Here is a 21,618-nt window from a genome sequence, read left to right as displayed (position 1 = left end):
TTGGGCGCTGTCCCTCAGCTCTTCAGCTCAAGGCGAGCGCTCTACCACTTGAGCCACAGTGCCACTTCCGGCTTTTTTCTTTTTGCTTATGTGGTGCTGAGGAATCGAACCCAGGGCCTCAGGCATGCAAGGCAAGCGCTCTACCACTGAGCCACCTTCCCAGCCCCATTGAGCAGTTTTAAAATGTACTTAAGATTATAGTTATAACCCTCCTGAATTCATACACAGTTCATATCTTGTTTAGTAAATTCTGAGAAGACTCTACAACAAAGATGTATCCAATCTAAAATGGTAGCAATACTGAGAAGACTTCTTGACACAAAGTACACTCTTTTTATTATATTTAAGTAATTGTACAAGGGGGTTGCCATTTAACAAAGCAGTTTATGAATTTATCTTGATCAATGACATGCCTTTCAAAATTCTCACCCATCCCTCCCCGACCTTCCCTCACTCTTGTTAATTTTGTAGGATATACATTAAATTCTTGACTGTATTTCTCCCCCTTCTCCTCTTCATTTCTCTATCCCTTTCCCCTTGACCCCACCCCATCCCTTTCAAGTACCCATTTTCTGGTGTTTATTTCATTGAACTTTGAGTTGGCCTTTCCAAGGAATTACACTATTGGAGTTCTCCTTTGAATCTACTGTATTTTAGCTAATACTTACATACCACCCAACATATTTATTTATAAGTTTATAAGCTAAATCTAGTTTCCACATATAAGGGAAAACACGTATCCCCTTTGTTTCTCTGGGCCTGATTTACTTTACTAAACATAATTATTTTCCCACATACAAAGTACAAACTTAAGTTTTAATTCATCCCACTCGAGTCTTTTTTTAGTATAGCTCATTTATATATGTATGTATTAATCATGATACATAGATATTTGTAAGAAAACACGTGTTTCTCCTTGTAGCATCCAAATTAACAAGAAACCTTAGCTTAGGAACAGTGCACAGGATCCTGAGTTCAAGCCCCAGAACTGCTCCAAAAGATGGCCTTTTCCAAGACACCACAGAACATACCGTTGTTTTTATAGTTGTTGTTGTTGTTGTTGTTTGGTGGTAGTCCAGGGCTTGAACTCAGAGTGAGGTTCTGTCCCAGAGGTTCTTAGCTCAAGGGTAAGGCTCTGTTATTTGAGCCACAGCTTCATTTCCAGCTTTTTGTTGGTTAACTGGTGGTAAGAATCTCACAGACTTTCCTGCCTGGGCTGGCTTCAAACCTTGATCCTCAAATCTCAACATCCTGAGTAACTAGGATTGTAGGCATGAGCCACAAGCACCTAGCTTGAACTCACTAACTCTTATAGTCTGAAACAAACGTTTCTTTTACATATTCCTAGATGTCAGAGAAGACCAAAGTATAAATCACAAGTAGGTATTAGAAGATATAAGTGGCTGCTTTACTTTCATTATCACTTTTCAACTAAAATAATTCTTTTCCTACCAATGAGAAATGTCAAGTAGAAAAACTTACAGGTTTGTTCTCCTTAGATGATGATTGTAAAGTAGGCTGCCAATTCAAGGAGCTCTCACAAAGATCATCAATCAAGTTCTCTAAAGTTGCTAGCTCAACATACTCACTAGTAGCTAAATTATATTGATCACATGTCTAGGAAATAGTAAAAAAGTAAAATAACATTTCTAAAACAATACTAGAAAAGAATATATTTTCTACAATTATTTTATTGTGTCTTACGTTTCCTTGTAGTTCATCAACTTTTTCACAGCACACAACAGCATGTTCATCAAGGCTACGGCATTTACTGTCACCATCCAGAGTAATCACATCAGACTTAGCCTTCCCATGCAGGTCCTCTACAAAACAGGAATAATTTTGTATAATTGCATGTATAGTAAAACATATTGTATGTATAGTAAAAACTGCTCCTACAGGCTGAGGAATTTCATGCTGGCCTATATCAGCTTTCAGCAATGTCTCTTGGCCAACTACAATTTATGATTTAATGATGCATTACCAGTCAGTGATAAAGTACCTTGTGACTTTGCATCATATGTCACCAAGTTTGCTGAAAAGCTGTTTTCTGCAGCTTCAGATACCTTCAATGGCATTACTACAATTTACATCCTTACCCAAATTATGGTCTGAGGAATCTGCAACTTCTTCAAAGGTCTGCTGCTTTAAATCTTGTTTCATTGGACAAATAATGTTTGAAAATCCTACCTTCTTTGCAAGATCAAGACCAGAAATGGACTTTATCTTCCCAAAGGGAAGAAATGATTCATTGTATTTATCACACTGAAATAATGCTGACTGTGTTTTCCCTTGACCAACAGCCTGGTTGTAAGATTTTTCACTTAAAGAATCAGATGGTTTAAGCTCTGAAATAACAAAAAGTGGCTTAATGAACATGTTCTGAGGAGCATTAGGGGGTGATTTTATATTTGGATACCAATGTAGGGAGCTATCATCATATTCTTTAGGCAACAATGATTCCGAATCTGCCGGTTCAAACACCCCAAGAGCAGACTGATAGTTTGGATGCTTAAACTTATCAAAGAAAGAATTTTCATCAGGATAGTTTAATTGGGAAAGATCTGGATTTGGGGGTTGTCTCTCTTGGCTGTCATCTGTTAAAGATAATCTTTTTATTGATGTCAGTTTGGATTTCACTTACAGTACTCTCTGTCTTTGTAGACTCAATAGAGGCAATAACTGCCTCAAAAGCTACATTTTCAGTAGCATCAATATTATTCTCACCAAAAATAGAAGTTGCCTTTTGGTTTCTTTCCTCTTCAAAATACAGTGGCTCTGATGTCTCATCCAGCTGGACTTCAACTGTCTGAAGAGAACCACTAGAAGCTTCTGTCTTAGAGATATCATGTCCCCTGGAGAGTATATGAGCTTCTGAAACCCGTACAGAATTATCCACAACTACAACATTCTCAGCATAATTCATCTCTGGAGATGTGGGATGTACCTCTGAAGATACCAAATTACTTCTACTCTCATTTTGTTCAAAATATCGGGACAACTCTTTCTGCAGATCTTCTTCATTTCCTTCATATCCCTCCAAAAAATCCACCTTTTGTTTCACCTCATTCTCAGCTGGAACTCTTAAATCAACATTCTCAAAATAATGATTTTCAGGGTCCAAAGGGGCCCCCTTTTTTCCTCGTCTTTCCAATAAACATCGCAGAAAAGAATATGACCTTTTATTATGAGGAGGAGTAGCAACTTCTTGTGGAAAACAAATGTTGTCTGTACTGTTTAGACACGTTTCTGCTTGCTGTAAAGCTTCCTCTTTCCAACACTGCACATGTTCAGAAGAAGCATCAAAACTGTCATTTGACTTAGTAGCTATGTTGTCATCACTAATGGCAGATAAAGTTGAAACTGAAACTTGATCTTTATCAGCTAAATTGTTTTCTGACTGCTTTGTATCTTTTCCTGGCTTCCATGACATATATGAACAAAGAACATCATAACTGTCAAAGTCTTTGGGGGTTTTTTGGTCATTAACAACATATTCTTCACTCTTTTGTTCAGGAGATAAACAAGAGTGCTGAGACCCAATATTTGTGCTACTTATAAGAGGATACTGAGATACACTAAAGCAACTGTTAACCAAATCTGAAGATGCTTCTGAAGTAGCCTGGAGCAAAGCTTCACTAACTTCTGATGGTCGAGAAAACCATTCAATATCTTCAGATTTATCAGGAATGCCTCTGAAAATATACAGTTGAAAATAAATAACATATTAACAGAACTTTTAAGTACTACTACAAAAATATAAACCTGATGTCACTGAAACCGTTTATTTGAAAGCATGTTAATAATAATAATAATAATAATAAACATTTGACCAGGTGCTATTGGCTCATGCCTGTAATCCCAGCTGCTCTGAGGCTGAGATCTGAGGATTGTGATTTAAAGCCACCCCAGGTAGGAAAGTAGCAGGAGACTCTTACTTCCAAGTAACCACCAAAAAACAAGAAGTATGTTGAACTGTGGCTCAAATGATAGAGTGTTAGCTTTGAGCAATAAAGCTTAGAGACACACCCAGGCTCTGAGCCAGGCCCCAGGACTGGCACCAAAAACCAAATTAAAAAGGGAAAAAAAAATCTTGTAAGGTGACTAGTGAATGAATAAAGAAAATTTTGTGACCAGAAAGTAAACTACCATCCTGTTTTCCAGATATTATCTCAGACTTCTCCTAAAATAAGACAATGATCTGATTTCCCATTACTCAAAACAAATTTTATAAAGAAAAATTCAAACTAATCTCTTAATAAGCTCTACTGTTTTAAGTGCTCATCCACTACTATTTAATATTCATTATACATACATAGACTTATTTACTACTCATCTATCATTTAGTGAAAAAAAATCAAATGAGCTACTCCCAAAATGAAACAGTCTTAATCATTGGTTGACAATCTAGTGTGCACAGAGCACTCTTCATAAAAGTACCAAAAAAGTAATGTATAGCCTAAGAGGCAAAAGGACATTTTTACTATCTAAATATCTATAGTTTTTAATTAAAGGTGAATTTTTATTTCAGTTCTAAAAAGACATGTTTATGGATAGATAGTTCAAAGTATGGTTTGAAGAATTCTTTCCCATTATGATTTTTCTAAAAGAAAAATCTTAAAATTTTTATTACTTCAGATTCATATGTACTACAAGGTAAAATGAACTAAGCTGACCAAAATAAAAGAGTAGAAAAAGTTTGTAATCTAGAAATTAATGCTTTGTTGCAGAATGAGGGTGAGGGAGGAGGAAGATAATACCAGAATAATGAGGAACCTTAGAATAAGGAAAATCTAGTGTACGTAACAAATTCAGTGTGCTTGAAATGCTAAGATACTTTAGAAATGTTTTTAAATAAACTACAGTTACCTAGCACATCTCTACAGATATATTACTGCCATATTAATACTTATCATTTAGGACTTGTTATCTTCAGAGTGTATGGTAAGAAAATCTAATCCCAACTTCAAAATTCAACCTTAGACTGAAGTCATTAACAACAACTTATAAGAAACAGTAGAAGCTGGGCACCTATGGCTCACGTCTTTAATTCTAGCTACTCAGGAGGCTGAGATCTGAGGATCAAGGTTTGAGACCAGCTTGGGCAGGAAAGTCCATGAGACTCTTATCTCCAATTAACCACCAAAAAGCTAGAAGTGAAACTCACTCAAGTGCCTTAAGCAAAAACAAGTTCAGGGACACACCCTGAGTTCAAGCCCCCCAAAAAAGAAAAATGGTAGAAAGATTAAAGAAAAATAAACCACCCTACCTCAGAGGTGCAAAATCTAGTTCACTTTGGTGAAATAAGGAATCAGGCCCAAACTCCTGGTCTTGTGTCAAACATGTCAGCAAAGGCAAATCAGGAGTAGCAAAGTCATCCTGTATTACTGGAAAGTTTCAAATACAAAAGTACTGACAATTTGAAATGAATTCTTTGGCTTATTTATGAAATACTTTAAAATATCTAAATATGCTATCTGAAAGTATCTACAAACTTTAGAATAATAACAGCATCAGCTACCATTTATCAATCCTGACATTGTCCAAGCACTTAACATACAACATTTTATTGAATATTCATCATAACCTTGAATGATAGGTACTATTATACTTACCTTAAGTAAAGAAACATGATTAACAAAGTTTAAGAAATATTAAGTAATTTGCCCATATTTAAATATTTTAAGCATCAGAATGAAATTTTATATTCTCTTTAGCAAATATGAAATTGAGTACTTCTTAACTATTATAAGCATTGTTCCAGCCTGAATAACATAAAAACTTAATATTCCTTATATCAAAATAATTCAGGGACTCTTGGGCCCTAATAAATTCTTAAGAAGTAACTAGGATCAAAGTTAGATTCAAAATACTATGAAAAGATCATATGCAGCTAGGCACCACTGGCTCACACCTATAATCCTAGCCACTAAGGAGACTGAGATCTGAGGAACCTGGTCTGAAGTTAGCCTGGGCAGGAACACTTATGAGACTTTTCTCCAATTAACACCCAAAAAAGCCAGAAGTGGAGATAGCTCAAGTGGTAGAGCACTAATCTTAAGCAAAAAAGTCCCAGCCCAAGTGCAAGCTAAGGACAGGCACAAAAAAAAATCAAAAATCATATGCAACCAAGTGCTAGCAGCTCACACCTGTAATCCTAGCTATTCAGGAGATTAAGATCTGAGGATCAAGCTATTCAGGAGATTAAGATCTGAGTATCAAGGTGAGAAGCCAGATAACTAGCAATAGAAATTATGCATAGAATACTATGCAATGGTATTATCTTGAATGAATAATTTTTTTAATTGTTCAGCTTTAAAAATCCAAGAGTCCATCACTGTGAAGATTAAAAGGTGTTTGTGACTTTAAAATAAACAAATAAATAAATAATCCGAGAGTTGGAAATCAGGAAAATAGTGGTTAGAGGATAGCCCAGAGAAAATATTTGTGAGATTCCCATCTCAACTAATAACAACAACAAAAAGCTGGGTATAGTGGATGTACCTGTCATCCCAGCTATGTTAGAAGCTTCAACAGGAGCGTCTCCAGGCTAGAGGTGTAGCTCAAGTGGTAGAGAACCTGCCTAGTAAGCACAAACCCCAGTACCATTAGAAACAAAAGCAAAAGCAAAAAATTTATCAGTTTTAAGTTCTAATGTAGGAAATATCAATAATCCAGATAAACAAAATTCTTCGAAGTTGTGTTTAAAATGTGTAAGGGAGACAAGCTTGACTGACTCTTGCCTGAAATCCTAGTTATTCAGGAGACTGAGATCTGATGATCACAGTTGGAAGCCAGCCCAGGTATAAAAGTCTGTAAGACTCTCATCTCCAATTAATCACCAAAAAGCTGGAAGTAGAGCTTCTGGCTCAAGTGGTAGAGCATTAGCCTTGAGCACAAAAGCTCAGGGACAGAGCCTGGTGCCAGTGACTCACACCTATAATCCTAGCTACTCAGGAGGCTGAGATCTGAGGCTCACAGTTCAAAGCCAGCCTGGGGCGGAAAAGTCCATGAGACACCTCTCCAACTGACCAGCAGAAAACAAGAAATGGCACTGTGGCTCAAAGTAGTAGAGTGTTAGCCTTGAGCAAAAGAGCTCAAGGACAGTGCCCAGGCTCTGAGTTCAAGCCCCACAACAGATAAACATATATACATATATACACATACATACATACATACACACACACACACACACACACTCCTATCCCATTGCCCTTACATATGTACAAAACAGACATAAAGTATTTATTCTCTATTCAATCATACAACTATAAAACAATATTAGTGGAAATAAAATTTTATTTGTGGGCAGGTGCTGTTGACTTACAGCTAGGGGCAATCCTAGCCACTGAGAGATCAAGATCTGAATGGTCATAGTTATAAGCCAGTGCAGGCGGAAAAGAAAAGTCTGCTAAACTCCCTCCCAAAATAACCAGCAAAGAGCAGGAATGGAGACATGTCTCAAATGGTACAGAGTCAGCAGAGCAAAGAGAGAAAGTATAAGACTCTAAGTTCAAGCCCCAGTACCTCCAGAAAAAATTTTATAAAGAAAACACATTTGAAATTAATTCAACTTTGCAACTATTTTCCTAAAACTAAAATCATTTTTCTCAATACAAATGTAATATTGATTTCTACAATATACTTTCTTGATTTTAGAATGTCTACAACTGCATACAAACTGAGGATTCCATCCTCAAGCCACTGTTCTCCCTGAAATTACTGTCAATGAGTGTTCACAGAGCTCACTATGTTGTCTTCTGCCCTGAGTGTACCAGTACATTCTCACTGCTCTCATTCCCTTCACATTTTCCCAATTCTTCACTGTCATTTGAATCTTCAGTCTGTTTGCTTCTCCCAATCGATGCCTACTTCATCACAGCGCAATCCCAAGTGAAATATCTGCTACACTTAGTTAGAACTCAGATTTATTTATTTACTGAATTTAATGAGAAATTGAGCTGGATTTATGCTCATAATCCTAGCAGCTCAGGAGGCTGGGACCTGAGAATCATGGTTCAAAGCTGGCCCAGGCAGAAAAGTCATAGACTCTATCTCCAACTAATCAACTCATAGTGAAATCTTTAACCCAGTACTGAAATCCTTCTATCATAGAAATTTGTATTACAATTTTGTTGAGACATTTTGCTGTGGCATAAATTCACTTTACTGTTATATTTCTTCTTATAGACATTTTTCGGGTATCAAATTGATCAACAGCTCAGTTTAAGCTATATGAGCTCATTTTAACTTGAACACTGAGTTAGCAAACACTTTGTAAAGGGTCAGAGAACAGATAATTAGGTTTTAAATATTAGGTGGATAAAATACAGACTGTTACACATTACATATCCTTTGTTTTTACAATCTTTTAAAAATGACAATGGTAGAGCACATAGCTCAGTGGCAAAGGATTTGCCTAGCACGTATAAGGCCTGGGTCCAATCCCCAGTACTACAACAACAGTAAATAAAAATGTAGCTGGGCATGCTGGAAAATTGAAGCACTGGGAGGCTCAGATACAAGGATCTTGAGTTTAAGGCAAGCCTGGGCTTAGACAGTATAAAATCAAGCCTTAGTGTGTGGGCTGTAGTTTATAGACTTGCCCTCCAGATCATCATAATACCTCATTCCACTGTATTGTTCTTTTCTGAATAATCTTTTTTACTGAATAACCTTTCGAAAAGAGAAGGAGGTAGCTTCATCTTTCTGTCCCTAGCATCAAATAAATACAAATTGGGCACTTATGGACACTTACATTTATGAATGAATTAAAAATGGGTTGCTTCCTCTTTAGTATGACAGCCTTGCAAATGTGATTACATCTACCAAACTCCTCCCAAAGGTACTCTTAATTTTGTAAACATTTTTCTCAAAACACAGACATAAAACTGACTTTAATGTCATTAAGAACTGAATGTCAATCCTAGAATGTTAGCACTAAATATGTTGATTTGGACAGCATTGGCATATTTGAAAAGAACTTGCTGAATTCAGTCCTATTCATGCTAATTTACAAAACTCTATAAAACCATTTGAAAGATACTTTAAAGTTTATTTTTGGTAAGAAGCTAATAAATCTGTTTTATACCAAAAAAAGGAAAGTAGTAAGATCTTCTCAGATAAAGCAAGCCACTTAATCTCTTTCTCCTAATTTTTTGGTCCCAAACCTGAAGATAATATATGCCTTAATTCTTAACTCTTCAACTGCACATTTCATACATAACTACACTAGCCACCCAATGTGAAAAATCAAAACCTAATTCCTTCGAGTACAACTCTATAGAGATCTTCAACTCAAAAAGTCTTAGCCCCCCCCCTCACCCCAAAAGTGTTTTACAAATGTGAGACGTTGCTACTAGATAAAAACACAGAAGCATTACCTAGCAGTGGAGAGCTCAATTTCTTCACTTGGCCTTCTGATTGGGTCAACACACCTTCTTCCAAAAAGGAAGACTCAGTCACTTTAGATCTTTCTGCTTTCAAATTAATCCTGGTCTGGGATGTATCCAAGCTTTGAGGAGAAGACTTTTTTTCTTGTAGAAGACCATGCCAAGATTCCATTCTCTAAAACATTAATTTTAAAAGAAAATATGCTGTCATTAATTGAGTTAACATATATATTAATAGATTAAAATGTTCACTCATGGCCTAGAGCCAGTGATTCATAGCTATAATTTTAGCTACTAAGAGGCTGAGATCAGGAGAATCTCAGTTCAAGGACAGTACAGGTAAAATAGTTCTAGAGACAGCTTTTTAAACCAATAGCTGGGCACAGTGGTTCATGCCTATCATCTCAAGCTATGTAAGAAGCTGAAATTGGAAGGATCAGGATTCTAAGCCAGCCTAGAGAAAATCTGTAAGAGTCTATCTCCATACAAGGCACTGGTGGCTCACACCTGTAATCCTAACTATTCAGGAGGCTGAGATATGAGGATTGTGGTTCAAAGCCAGCCCAGACAGTAGAGTCTCTGAGATTCTTATCTCCAATTAACCACCAGAAAACCGAAAGTGGTGCTGTGGCGCAAGTGGCAGAGCCTTGCCTTGAGCTGAAGAGCTCAGGGACAGCACACATACACACACCCAGAGTTCAAGCCCAATGACAAACAAACAAATAAATAAATAAAGGATAGAGTGTGGCTCAAGTGGTAAAGCACCTGCCTGGCAAGTGTAAAGCCAGTAGTCAGATCCCAAAGTACTGGGGGATGAGGAGAGAGACCTAAAACATGTACAGACAAATGCCTCTGTTGTAGAATTAGGAAGCAATAGCATCTGTGGCTGGCTATGTCTTGCGTGTTTCTTTCCTAAATTTTTTAAACGATATGCAAAAAAAATTTTTTTTGGCAAACCACAGTCATATTCTGGTTAACATCTTACAAACTATGATTTGAGAAGAAGTAAAATCAGCAAAGGACACTGAGAAAGAATAGCTGTAAGAGTAGAAACAAAATCAGAAAAAGTCAAGAAAGAAAGTGATTTTAAGAAGTTCTGCAATTATTATTACCAAATATTATACATTAAACCTAAGGTTAAAATACAACAATATTTACTATATTCAGCAACACAAATGTAGCTACAAAAGTATTTATCATATTCAACTACCCAAGTGTTGCTTTCATAGGTTTAGGGTCAGAACACAAAGTAATCAGTAAGCAGAACCTAACCAGTACAGTAACAGTTAAGGGGGGGGGGGGGGGGAAGAGAGTGAAATATAAGGCAAATATATTTTAAAAAAAAAGAAATATAGCTGATATGAAACATAAAAAGTCCTTAAAATATATAAGAACTTGTAAAACTAGTCATTGAGGTTAGCAAGGTCACAGGCTCCAAGATCAATGTCTATTTCTATAATCATGTACTGAACTACAAAAAAGTAAAAATTTTTACATCAATTAGTCTAACAGAATATGTAAGCCTAGTACAATGAAGATAAAATACTGACAAGCCAGACGCTGATGGGTCACTCTGATAATCCTACCTACTCAAGAGGCTAAGATATGAGGATTGAGGTTTGAAGAATAACCAGGGCAGGCAAATCCAAGCTCTAATTCACCAGCAAAAAGCCAGAGGAAGAGGTGTAGCTCAGTGGAGTGCCAGCCTTGAGCAGAAAAACTAAGCAAGATCTCAAGGCCCTGAGTTCAAGCCCCTGTACATCTAAATAGTTTAGTGAGTCATTAATATTGTTAAGATGTCAATTCACTCCAAATTGATTTATGTAACCAATAAAACCTTAATCAAAAATGCAGCAGGCTCTTTAAATAGGAATTGACAAATTAATACTAAAATCTGTAAATTTCGAGAATCTAGCATTAAAAATTTGTTGTTGTTTTTTTCTAAAAAAGGATGTGGGAAACTTACTATTTGATTTTAGAACAGTACAATAATTAGGAGAATGACACTAGCATAAAGATAAATCAGTGGAACACAGAGAGGAGAAATAGGCCCATGTATATAAGGTTAGTATATTTTTAACAAGATGTGAAGAAACCCACCAAAGAAAAAAATAACTCATAGTGCTAGACTAACACATAGATATTAAGAAAATATAGTTAAAACCAGGTACTGAGCTGGGCGCCGGTGGCTCATGCCTGTAATCCGAGCTACAGAGGAGCAGAGATCTGAAGATCACGGTTCAAAGCCAGCCCAGGCAGAAAAGTTAATGAGACTCTTATCTCCAATTAACCACTAGAAAACCGGAAGTAGTGCTGTGGCTCAAGGGGTAGAGCACTCGCTTTGAGCTGAAGAGCTGAGGGACAGCACCCAGGCCCAGAGTTCAAGCCCCACAACTGCCAAAAAAAAAAAACAAAAAACAGGGCTGGGAAGATGGCTCAGTGGTAGAGCGCTTGCCTTGCATGCATGAGGCCCTGGGTTCGATTCCTCGGCACCACATAAGCAAAAAGAAAAAAGCCAGAAGTGGCACTGTGCTCAAGTGGTAGAGCGCTAGCCTTGAGCTGAAGAGCTGAGGGACAGCGCCCAGGCCCAGAGTTCAGGCCCCACGACCGGACCCAAAAAAAAACAAAAACAAAAACAAAAAACAGGTACTGGTGGCTTAATCCTAGCTACTCAGGAGACTGAGACTTAAGGATCACAGTTCAAAGCTAACCTGAGCAAAAAGTGTCTGTGAGACTCTCCCTCAAAAAAAAAAAAAAGCCGGGCATTGGTGGCTCACGCCTGTAATCCTAGCTACTCAGGAGGCTGAGATCTGAGGATCGCGGTTCAAAGCCAGCCCGGGCAGGAGAGACCGTGAGACTCCTATCTCCAGTAAAAAACCACCAGAAAACCGGAAGTGGCACTGTAGCTCAAGTGGTAGAGCACTCGCCTTGAGCTGAAGAGCTGAGGGACAGCGCCCAGGCCCAGAGTTCAAGCCCCGCGACCGACAAAAAAAAAAAAAAAAAAGCTGGATGCAGAACTGTGGCTTAAGTGGTAAAATGCTAGCTCTGGACACAAAAGCTCAGGAACAGCACTGACAGACTAAGAGACACACAGACACACAGCCACAAACACACACCAAAAAAAAAAAACAAAAACCCAGAACAACAATGAATACACAGATCTGCTTATATACATTCTTTGATATATATGTTACATATTATAGTATGTTATACTATATATCATCAACTCATTAGACAGATTATCAACTCATAGATAGTGACTCACACCTGTAATTACAACTATTTAGGAGTCAGAGAAAAGAAAGATTGAGATTTAAGGCCAGCCTACACAAACTGACAGCAAGATTGCATCTCAACCAAGAAGATGTACATTGGTGCATACCTGCCATCCCAACTACTCAAAAAACTTATGAGGAGCTGGGTGCCAGTGGCTCATGCCTGTAATCCCTAGCTACTCAGGAGGCTGAGGTCTGAGGATCATGGTTCAAAGCCAGCCCAAGCAGGAAAGTTCCTGAGAAGAGTCTCCAATTAACCACTAGAAAACCAGAAGTGGTAGAGTGTTCGCCTTGAGCTGAAGAGCTCAGGGATAGTGCCTAGGCTCAGAGTTCAAGACTCATGACCAACCAAAAAAAAAAAAAAAATAGGTAGAGAGTGCTCCAGGGCTAAAAGATGACTTCCTAAGTGAAAAATAGGAAATAACAAAAATAGAAGTTTGGCTCTAAAAGGTATAGCATGTATAAAGCAAGAAGTGCTGAGTTCAAACCCCAATACCACCAAAAAGTTCACTTGACAAAGTATACACTTAAAAGAAAGAATATCTCTATATTTGATTTAGACATCAATAAAGTTGACTTTGAAAATGTGAGAGAAAGATAAAGGAACACAGAAAATATTAATATATTTTTCACATACTCATAGCAAACTTCTTGTGCTGCTAATCAAAAAACAAAAATAGTTTACCAGTTGATCTACAAACGTACCTGATCATCCTCAGAACTCCACTGGCTTGTTGTTTCCAATGAGACAAAACTGGTATCAGAAATTTGTGTTCTAACATTGCCTTGATATAATGGCTGTTGCCATATATTACAGGTCAGTGGAACAATCTGCAAACCAAAAGCAAACATAAACAGACTAGTAACACTTAGTACTAAAGAAAGAAAGAAATTAAAAATCAGAACAACAATTAAGTAATGACAAAGTCAGATGTCACATAGGTTCTCTAAGGTATATAAACCAACTCTCATATAGGTTTAGGGCTAAAATTTATACCTCTTTTGTACAATGTCCCAACCTACAAAATCAAATTCAATTTCAGAAGCAAAGCGGGTGAGGAAAAAAAGCACAGAAAAACAATGTAAAAAAGACAAAATAAGATGGATGAAATTGTTTATCTGCAATAATGGTATATAAATGTACTAATTCATTTGTTTAAAGAAGCCACATTTAAATATAATGTTATTTGTAAACTTACATTATTTAGAACAAATATAACTAAGTCATAAAAAGACCAAAATTTAAAAAAAAAAAAAAAAAGTATAGAAAACAGTATGGTTAGAGTCAAGCTACACTGGCTCTTATCTATTATTCTAGCTATTTTGGGAGGTGATATCAGAAAGATCATGGTTCAAGGCCCAGCCAGGAAGAAAATTTCACAAGATCCTTCTCAATCATACCTGGATGCAGTAGCACACACCTGTTATCCTAGATACCTAGGAGACTGAGATCAGAAGGATCATGTTCCTGGTAAGCACAGTCCAAGATACTTGGTCTCAATGGAAGATGGCCATGGTTGCACCTGTTATGCCAGCTTACATAGGAAGCCTGCAAGAGGCAGACTGTGGTCCAGATGCACATGTAAAAATAAAAGCTCTATTTCAAAAATAATCAGCACAGGGAAAATTGGGTGACCACATGCAGAAAACTAAAAGTGGACCCTAGCCTGCCACCATGTACTAACATCAACTCAAAATGGATTAAAGATCTTAACATCAAACCTGACACTCTGAAAGTACTTCAGGACAGAGTAGGAGAGACACTTGAACTTATAGGGACAGGTATGAACTTCCTGAACAGAGTCCCAGGGTCACAACAAATTGGAGAGAGACTCAATAAATGGGACTATCTTAAAATAATAAAGTTCTGCACAGCTAAAGAAAGAGCAACCAAACTAGAAAGACAGCCAACTAATTGGGAAAAAATATTTACCAGCAATATATCAGACAAGAGCCTAATATCCATTAAATACAGGGAACTCAAGAAACTAACCCCTCCCAAATCTAACAAACCAATCATAAAATGGGCAAAGGAGCTAAAGAGAGACTTCTCAGAAGATAAAAATGGCAAAGAAACACATGAGAAAATGTTCATCATCCCTGGCTCCAAAGATACACCTTACCCCAGTCAGAGCGGCCCACATCCTAAATTCAGCCAACAATTATTGCTGGTAGGAATGTACACTAATACAACCACTTTGGAAAGCAGTCTGGAGGTACTTCAGAAAGCTAAATATAGACCTCCCCTATGACCCAGCCATACCACTCCTAGGCATCTACCCTGAGCAACAGGAACCAAGATACAAGGACACATGCACCTCCATGTTCATTGCAGCACTGTTCACAATAGCCAATATATGGTAACAACCCAGATGCCCCACTATAGATGAGTGGATCCAAAATTTGTGGTACCTATATACCATGAAATATTATGAAGCCATTAGAAAGGACAAAATAATGGCATATACAGGGAAATGGATGGAACTAAAAAAAATCATTTTGAGCATGGTAAGCCAAGAGCAAAGAGGCAAATGGCACATGGTCTTCCTAATAAGTGGATGCTAAAGTCAAAATGCAAGAAGACAAAGTAAACAGGACTCGAGAAACAAAGGACTTCCACTCATTTTGTCATATCATTGCTAAATGACTCCATGTTCTTGACCACATATATGGTATATTGTAGAGAGCTGCGAGAGGCCACACCTGGAAGATGGTGCCAGCTTCCGCCCTCCGCCTTCCCCATGGCGAGTGCTCTCTGTGTAAACAACTCCTGATATGGCTAAGGCAAAGAATCTGGCTTGCTTCCGCGCACCTGAACCTATTGGTGGTTCCCACATGGCGTATCAGGGTTGGCTACCCAGCGGGTACTTAAGGCTGTGGGGAATTCTCCTCGGGGTTGGGGTCAGAAGATTACAAAAAGGTCCTGAATAAACTGCAGAGAGAAGAGTTCAGTGTCGCGTCTTCCTTGCTGGTCGAGGCGGTAGTGACACGTGGTGGCCCGTACGGGGACTCAGCCATAACCCCAACGAGAACTCAGAACTCTCTGCGGTCAGGGTGGTGCACCAGTAAGTTCCCAGGTAAAAGGGGAATCCGTGACAAAAGCAGGGGTAAGTCCCCAGGTAAAAGGGGAATCCGTGACAAAAGCGGGGGTAAGTCCCCAGGTAAAAGGGGAATCCGCCACAAGAGCGGGGAGTAAGTTCCCAGGTAAAAGGGGAATCCGCCACAAGAGCGGGGGGATTTTTGCTCTTCTCGGTAGATAAAGAGAGAGCGAGAACCCGGGGCTAGTCAATAGAGTAGCCAAAAGTGAAAGTAAAAGTTTGTTTACCAGCTTTAAATGTTTAAAACATGGGCGCTTCTTCTTCGCACCCAATTTTTTGGCTCTCAATGAGCTACTGCACTCAAAAAAGTTAAAAATAAAAAAGAGTACTTTAGAGAGATTTTTGAATGAATGTGACATCGTTGCCCCGTGGTTCGCTGTCTCCGGAAGCCTCACGGTGGGAGAAACTAGGGAGGGACCTAGATTTTGCCTCTGAACAAGGAACGCTTAAGAGCGGAGTGAGACCAATATGGAAACTGATAAGAGGCTGTCTCGAGGACCAGCGTTGCAGTGAGGCGGTAGAGAATGGTCAGGCCGCCCTAGAAATGCTGCAGGAAGAAAGATCGGAAAGGGCAGACAGCGAAAAGGAGGAGAGCAGGGGGGGGTTATACCCCGATTTTGCCGAACTAGAGACCTCTGAGTCTACAGATTCAGAGGAACTACAATCACTCATAGAACAAATAGAAAAAACAAAGATAAGAAAGAGGAGGAAAGGGAAGGAGAGAGAGGACCCAGATAAAGACGAATGCATGCCCTCCGTGCACCGCCCCACACCTTCGGCCCCTCCGCTCTATGTGGAGGACCCCGGAAGTGGCAGCCCCGGCTGTTCTTTCAGCCCAGGCGTGTGGAAAGCGGTCAGAACCAAGTTACATCTAGCCTGTCCAATATTTCAGGATCCACAGGGACAGCGGTATCATGAACCCTTAGATTTTAAGGTGATAAAATCTTTAGCTGAGTCTGTGCGGACATACGGAATCACGGCCTCCTTTACTGTAGCCCAGGTGGAGGCCCTAAACAGACATTGCATGACACCCGGTGATTGGAGTGGGCTCGCACGAGCTTGTTTGAGCCCAGGTCAGTATTTAGATTGGAAGGCCTTTTTGATTGAATTTGCTAGTGAAGAGGCTGCGGCCAATCAGGCTGGGGGAAACCCAGCTTGGGACAGAGATATGCTGCTTGGACAGGGGAGATTCGCCAATCAGCAGATAGGCTACCCGGTTCAAGTTTATGAACAAATCAATAAAATTGGCATAAAGGCATGGAAGGCCTTACCAAATAAAGGCGAGGTGAGTGGCAATCTCACCAAAATCCTGCAGGGCTCTATGGAGCCGTTTTCGGACTTTGTTGCCCGTATGGTCGAGGCTGCTGGCAGAATTTTTGGTGACCCAGACGCAGCCATGCCATTAATTAAACAGCTTGTTTACGAGCAGTGCACTAAGGAATGCAGAGCCGCCATAACCCCATATAAGAATAGGGGACTAGAAGCATGGATGAAAGTTTGTAGAGAGCTGGGCGGACCACTAACTAATGCTGGATTAGCTGCTGCTGTGGTGCAATTAACCCAGAAGACAGGGGCTGGGAAGATGGCTCAGTGGTAGAGTGCTTGCCTTGCATGCCTGAGGCCCTGGGTTCGATTCCTCAGCACCACATAAGAAGAAAGAAAAAAGCTGGAAGTGACATTGTGGCTCAAGTGGTAGAGCGCTAGCCTTGAGCTGAAGAGCTGAGGGACAGCGCCCAGACCTAGAGTTCAGGCCCAGGAAAAAACCTATTTAAAAAACGCTGCAAATTTGTCTAAACAGTTGTCTAGTTATCTTTTAGGTAATTGAACTGGGGAGTTCAACAGCCTGATGGAACAGCTTAGGATTGCCATCGTCATGGTGAACTCGACCCAAGTGGATGACGGATTGGCGGAGGGGTTATCTTCATGGATCTCCGCTGCTATGAATCATCTTAAGGAATGGGCGGGTTTGGGAGCCCTGATAGGCCTCCTGGTGTTAGCCTCCTTGGTATGTCTGTGGTGCATTTGCCAAATTAGAGGTTCTCAGCGTCGCAGTGCAGCCATGATTATCCATGCCTTTACAGTCATTGGAGCAGGTCAGTCCCCCTAAGCGTGGCTTGCCACCCTAAAACAATGAACACAGATTGCAAAGCCAAAGTACTGCAGTCGAGAGGCATGAGTTTTGCCCTCGAGGAGAGCATGTTTGATTGCACACGGGTTCGATTCGCCTTTTCCCGTCCTTGTGAAAAACGAATCAATGGACAGGCTGAGTCATCCCTAGAGAAGGCGCCCTCTGGGAGAAGGCTTGTATGCAGTCCTTGCAATTGCACAACAGGGATCAGACCTCTGTTCTCATCTGTTCTTTAAACAAAAAAGGGGGAACTGTAGAGAGCTGAGAGAGGCCACACCTGGAAGATGGTGCCAGCTTCCGCCCTCCGCCTTCCCCATGGCGAGTGCTCTCTGTGTAAACAACTCCTGATATGGCTAAGGCAAAGAATCTGGCTTGCTTCCGCGCACCTGAACCTATTGGTGGTTCCCACGTGGCGTATCAGGGTTGGCTACCCAGCGGGTACTTAAGGCTGTGGGGAATTCTCCCCGGGGTTGGGGTCAGAAGATTACAAAAAGGTCCTGAATAAACTGCAGAGAGAAGAGTTCGGTGTCGTGTCTTCCTTGCTGGTCGAGGCGGTAGCGACAGTATATGTGTGCACGCATCTGAGGGAAGGTAGGAGGTCACAGAATCAGAGGGAAATGGGAAAACGTAAAACAGAGAGGCCTATCAGCTGCACTGGACATAGATGAAAATGAACTAAGCAACTCAAAGGTAGCGATGAGAGGGAGGGAATGAGAGGGAAAGAGGGAACAGCTTACACTAAGCAAAAGAAAAGAAATGTATCACCTGATGTAGAAGAAATAGTTGTATTGTCAAAGCTCATAGAATTCACAAACTTTAGGGGCTGGGAAGGTGGTTCAGTGGTAGAGCGCTTGCCTTGCATGCCTGAGGCCCTGGGTTCGATTCCCCAGCACCACATAAGCAAAAAGAAAAAAGCCAGAAGTGGTGCTATGGCTCAAGTGGTAGAGCACTAGCCTTGAGCTAAAGAGCTGAGGGACAGTGCCCAGGCCCAGGCCCAGAGTTGGCCCCACGACCAGACCCAAAAAAAAAAAAAAAGAATTCACAAACTTTTTAGACCGTGATAAAGACAATTTGCCTCACAAAGGTTAAAATGTGGTTGTGACTTTAACTAAGTAACACTATTCCATAATACTGTGAAATATGTGAAAATTATATAATCACCTAATCTCAATAAAAAATTTTTAAAAATAATCAGTACAAAAAAAGGCCTAGAGCCATAGCTTAGTAGTACAGTGCCTGCTTAACAAGCATGAGTCCCTGAAAAAGAAAAAAAAAAAAAAAGCATCAAAATAATAAAAATATTGTTGGAGCCAGATGAAAATATTATTAATAGAAGTGAATCATAATGTTGAGATAATAGAAACTCAAAAAAAAAAACAAACATCATGTTTTTGGTCATATGCAAAATTTAGATTTAGATTTAAATAATGGAACATGAGTATAAAAGAGACCTATCTGGCAGAGGGAACCAGAAAGATGGAAGAAAGGGAAAGAGAAGGTACTGGAAGAATAAACATGACCCAAATAGAGAGACAGAGAGAAAGAGAGAGAGAGGGACAGAGAGAGAGAGAGAGAGAGAGAGTTTAAAATGATAGCATAATGAAACTCTCTAGATACTGTTAGAAAATGCATTGTACTTTGATAATGAATTGAAAATATATTGTACACATCTATGGAAATCAAGTACACAATGATCAAAGACACTGCATTCACTTATGGAAATATCACAATGAAATCTCTTTCCTCATCTGTATAACTAATATAAGCTAAAAAAACTGCTAAAAAAAAAAAAAAGAACAGCAATAACAAGAGGAGGAGGAGGAAGAGGAAAAAATTCCTTTATAGAATTAATCTTTGCTAATAACACTAAGAGGAAACTTTTTAAGTATACAAAATAGTATGTCATAAAAATATTAAAATAAGCTGGGTGCCAGTGGCTCACACCTGTAATCCTAGCTATTCAGAAGGCTGAGATCTGAGGATCATGATTCAAAAGCCAGCCCAGCCACGAAAGTTCATGAGACTCTTACCTCCAAAAAAAGCTGGCAGTGACACTGTGACTCAACTGATAGCAAAAGCAGCTCAGGAGCAGTGCTAAACCCAGAGTTTAAGCCCAAGACCAGAAAAAAAAAAAATTAAAATACTGTATTATCTACCAACCTCCCCATCCATTCTTGACTCAAAACTACCTACTATGGTGTTGAAAAATCCCTCCCTATCTGGAGGGAATCTGCACTATTTAACCCAATGCTATTTTCATGGCATACCCCAAGTACTAACCTTGAAGTATTCTCAGAAAAACCTCACCCCCAGCCCTGGATGAAAGTGCCCAAAGCCCTGGGCAGGCCCGTTAGCAGCAACTGATCACAACCTGCAACTGGAGACATACACATACCCTTTCCACTCCATTGTATCTCCAAGTCTGTTCTGTTACTTGGTGCCCCTCTTCACAACTGATAAAAAGTCTGATCTGATCTATTGATATCTGTCCCCTTTCCTTTCATCACTTGATCTTTCATAACAATACCGACCTTTCTTCCTTTTTCTCATCCTTTGTCTCTATGTCTCTTTTGTACCATGTTAATGCTATTTTAGGGTTCTTACCACTGCCACTATTGATATGTGGGAAGATTTTATGGGAGGTTGTCCTGTACATTGTAAAATGCAGCAGCATCTGTGTACTGATAAAATGGCCCCAGAAATGACAATGAAAAAATATCACCACTGCCAAATATCTCATGGGCATCAAAATGGCTAGAGGTGAGATGACTATATGGTATAAATTAAAACTGAGAAGGAGAAAAAAAAAACTAGGACTGAAAGATAGCTAGATTGGGGCTGGGAAGGTGGTTCAGTAGTAGAGTGCTCACCTCACATGTAGGAGGCCCTGGGTTCGATTCTTCAACACTACATAAACAGAAAAGGCCGGAAGTGGCACTGTGGCTCAAGTGGTAGAGCACTAGCCTTGAACTGAAGAGTTGAGGGACAGCACCCAGGCCCAGAGTTCAAGCCCCACAACAAGAAAGAAAGAAAGAAAGAAAGAAAGAAAGAAAGAAAGAAAGAAAGAAAGAAAGAAAGAAAGAAAGAAAGAAAGAAAGAAAGAAAGAAAGAAAGAAAGAAAGAAAGAAAGGAAAGAAAGGAAAGAAAAGAAAGAAAGAAAGAAAGAAAGAAAGAAAGAAAGAAAGAAAGAAAGGAAAGAAAGAAAGAAAGAAAGAGGAAGGAAGGAAGGAAGGAAGGAAGGAAGGAAGAAAAGATAGCTAGATAGCTACACCCAGGTGCTCATGCCTATATTCCTAGCTACTCAGGAGGCTGAGATCTGAGGATCCTGATTCAAAGATAGCCCAGGCAAGAAAGGGCAAGAAAGTCCATGAGACTCTTTTTTTTTTTTTTTTAAGTCCATGAGACTCTTATCTCCAATAAACTACTCAGAAAAGGCCAGAAGTAGTACTGTGGCTCAAGTGGTAGACTGCTATCCCTGAGTACAAACTGGCTCAGGGACAGTGCCCAGGCCCTTATTTCAAGCCCTGGCTTAAAAAAAAAAAAAAAAAAAAAAAAAAGATAGCTATGTTATAATAAAATTGTCAGTTCACCTAGAAGATATAGCAATTTGAAATTTGCTTATACCTAACTTTAAATATTGAAACTATCTTATTAAGATCAAATTGAGAAATTTTTAAAGATCTTTCTAACAGACAGAAAAAAATTACGACTGTAAGAACAATCTT

At 39.4% G+C, this 21,618-nt stretch overlaps 1 protein-coding gene across 3 annotated transcripts in view; it reads right to left on the bottom strand.

The window, feature by feature from the left end:
- The window catches only part of Alms1 (ALMS1 centrosome and basal body associated protein), a 144,503-nt gene that overhangs the window by 107,808 nt on the left and 15,077 nt on the right, over window positions 1-21,618 (bottom strand). Inside the window, exons 2-7 of one of the 3 annotated variants that reach the window (XM_069988979.1) lie at window positions 13,373-13,498; window positions 9,384-9,567; window positions 5,270-5,387; window positions 2,728-3,695; window positions 1,705-1,823; window positions 1,483-1,617 (exon numbers count right to left, since the gene is read on the bottom strand). In XM_069988979.1, the coding sequence (XP_069845080.1) occupies window positions 1,483-1,617; window positions 1,705-1,823; window positions 2,728-3,695; window positions 5,270-5,387; window positions 9,384-9,567; window positions 13,373-13,498 (1,650 nt within the window). Of the gene's footprint in view, window positions 1-1,031; window positions 1,386-1,482; window positions 1,618-1,704; window positions 1,824-2,727; window positions 3,696-5,269; window positions 5,388-9,383; window positions 9,568-13,372; window positions 13,499-21,618 lie in introns of those variants that run through there. The other 2 variants (XM_069988980.1, XM_069988982.1) reach the window with 2 other exon arrangements.

Source organism: Dipodomys merriami, unplaced genomic scaffold (assembly GCF_024711535.1).
Source record: "Dipodomys merriami isolate MVZ:Mamm:240054 unplaced genomic scaffold, mDipMer1.0.p SCAF_37, whole genome shotgun sequence".
Taxonomy (NCBI): domain Eukaryota; kingdom Metazoa; phylum Chordata; class Mammalia; order Rodentia; family Heteromyidae; genus Dipodomys; species Dipodomys merriami.
The sequence above is the reverse complement of the archived record's forward strand: the minus strand, read 5'-3'. Positions and strand labels throughout refer to the sequence as shown.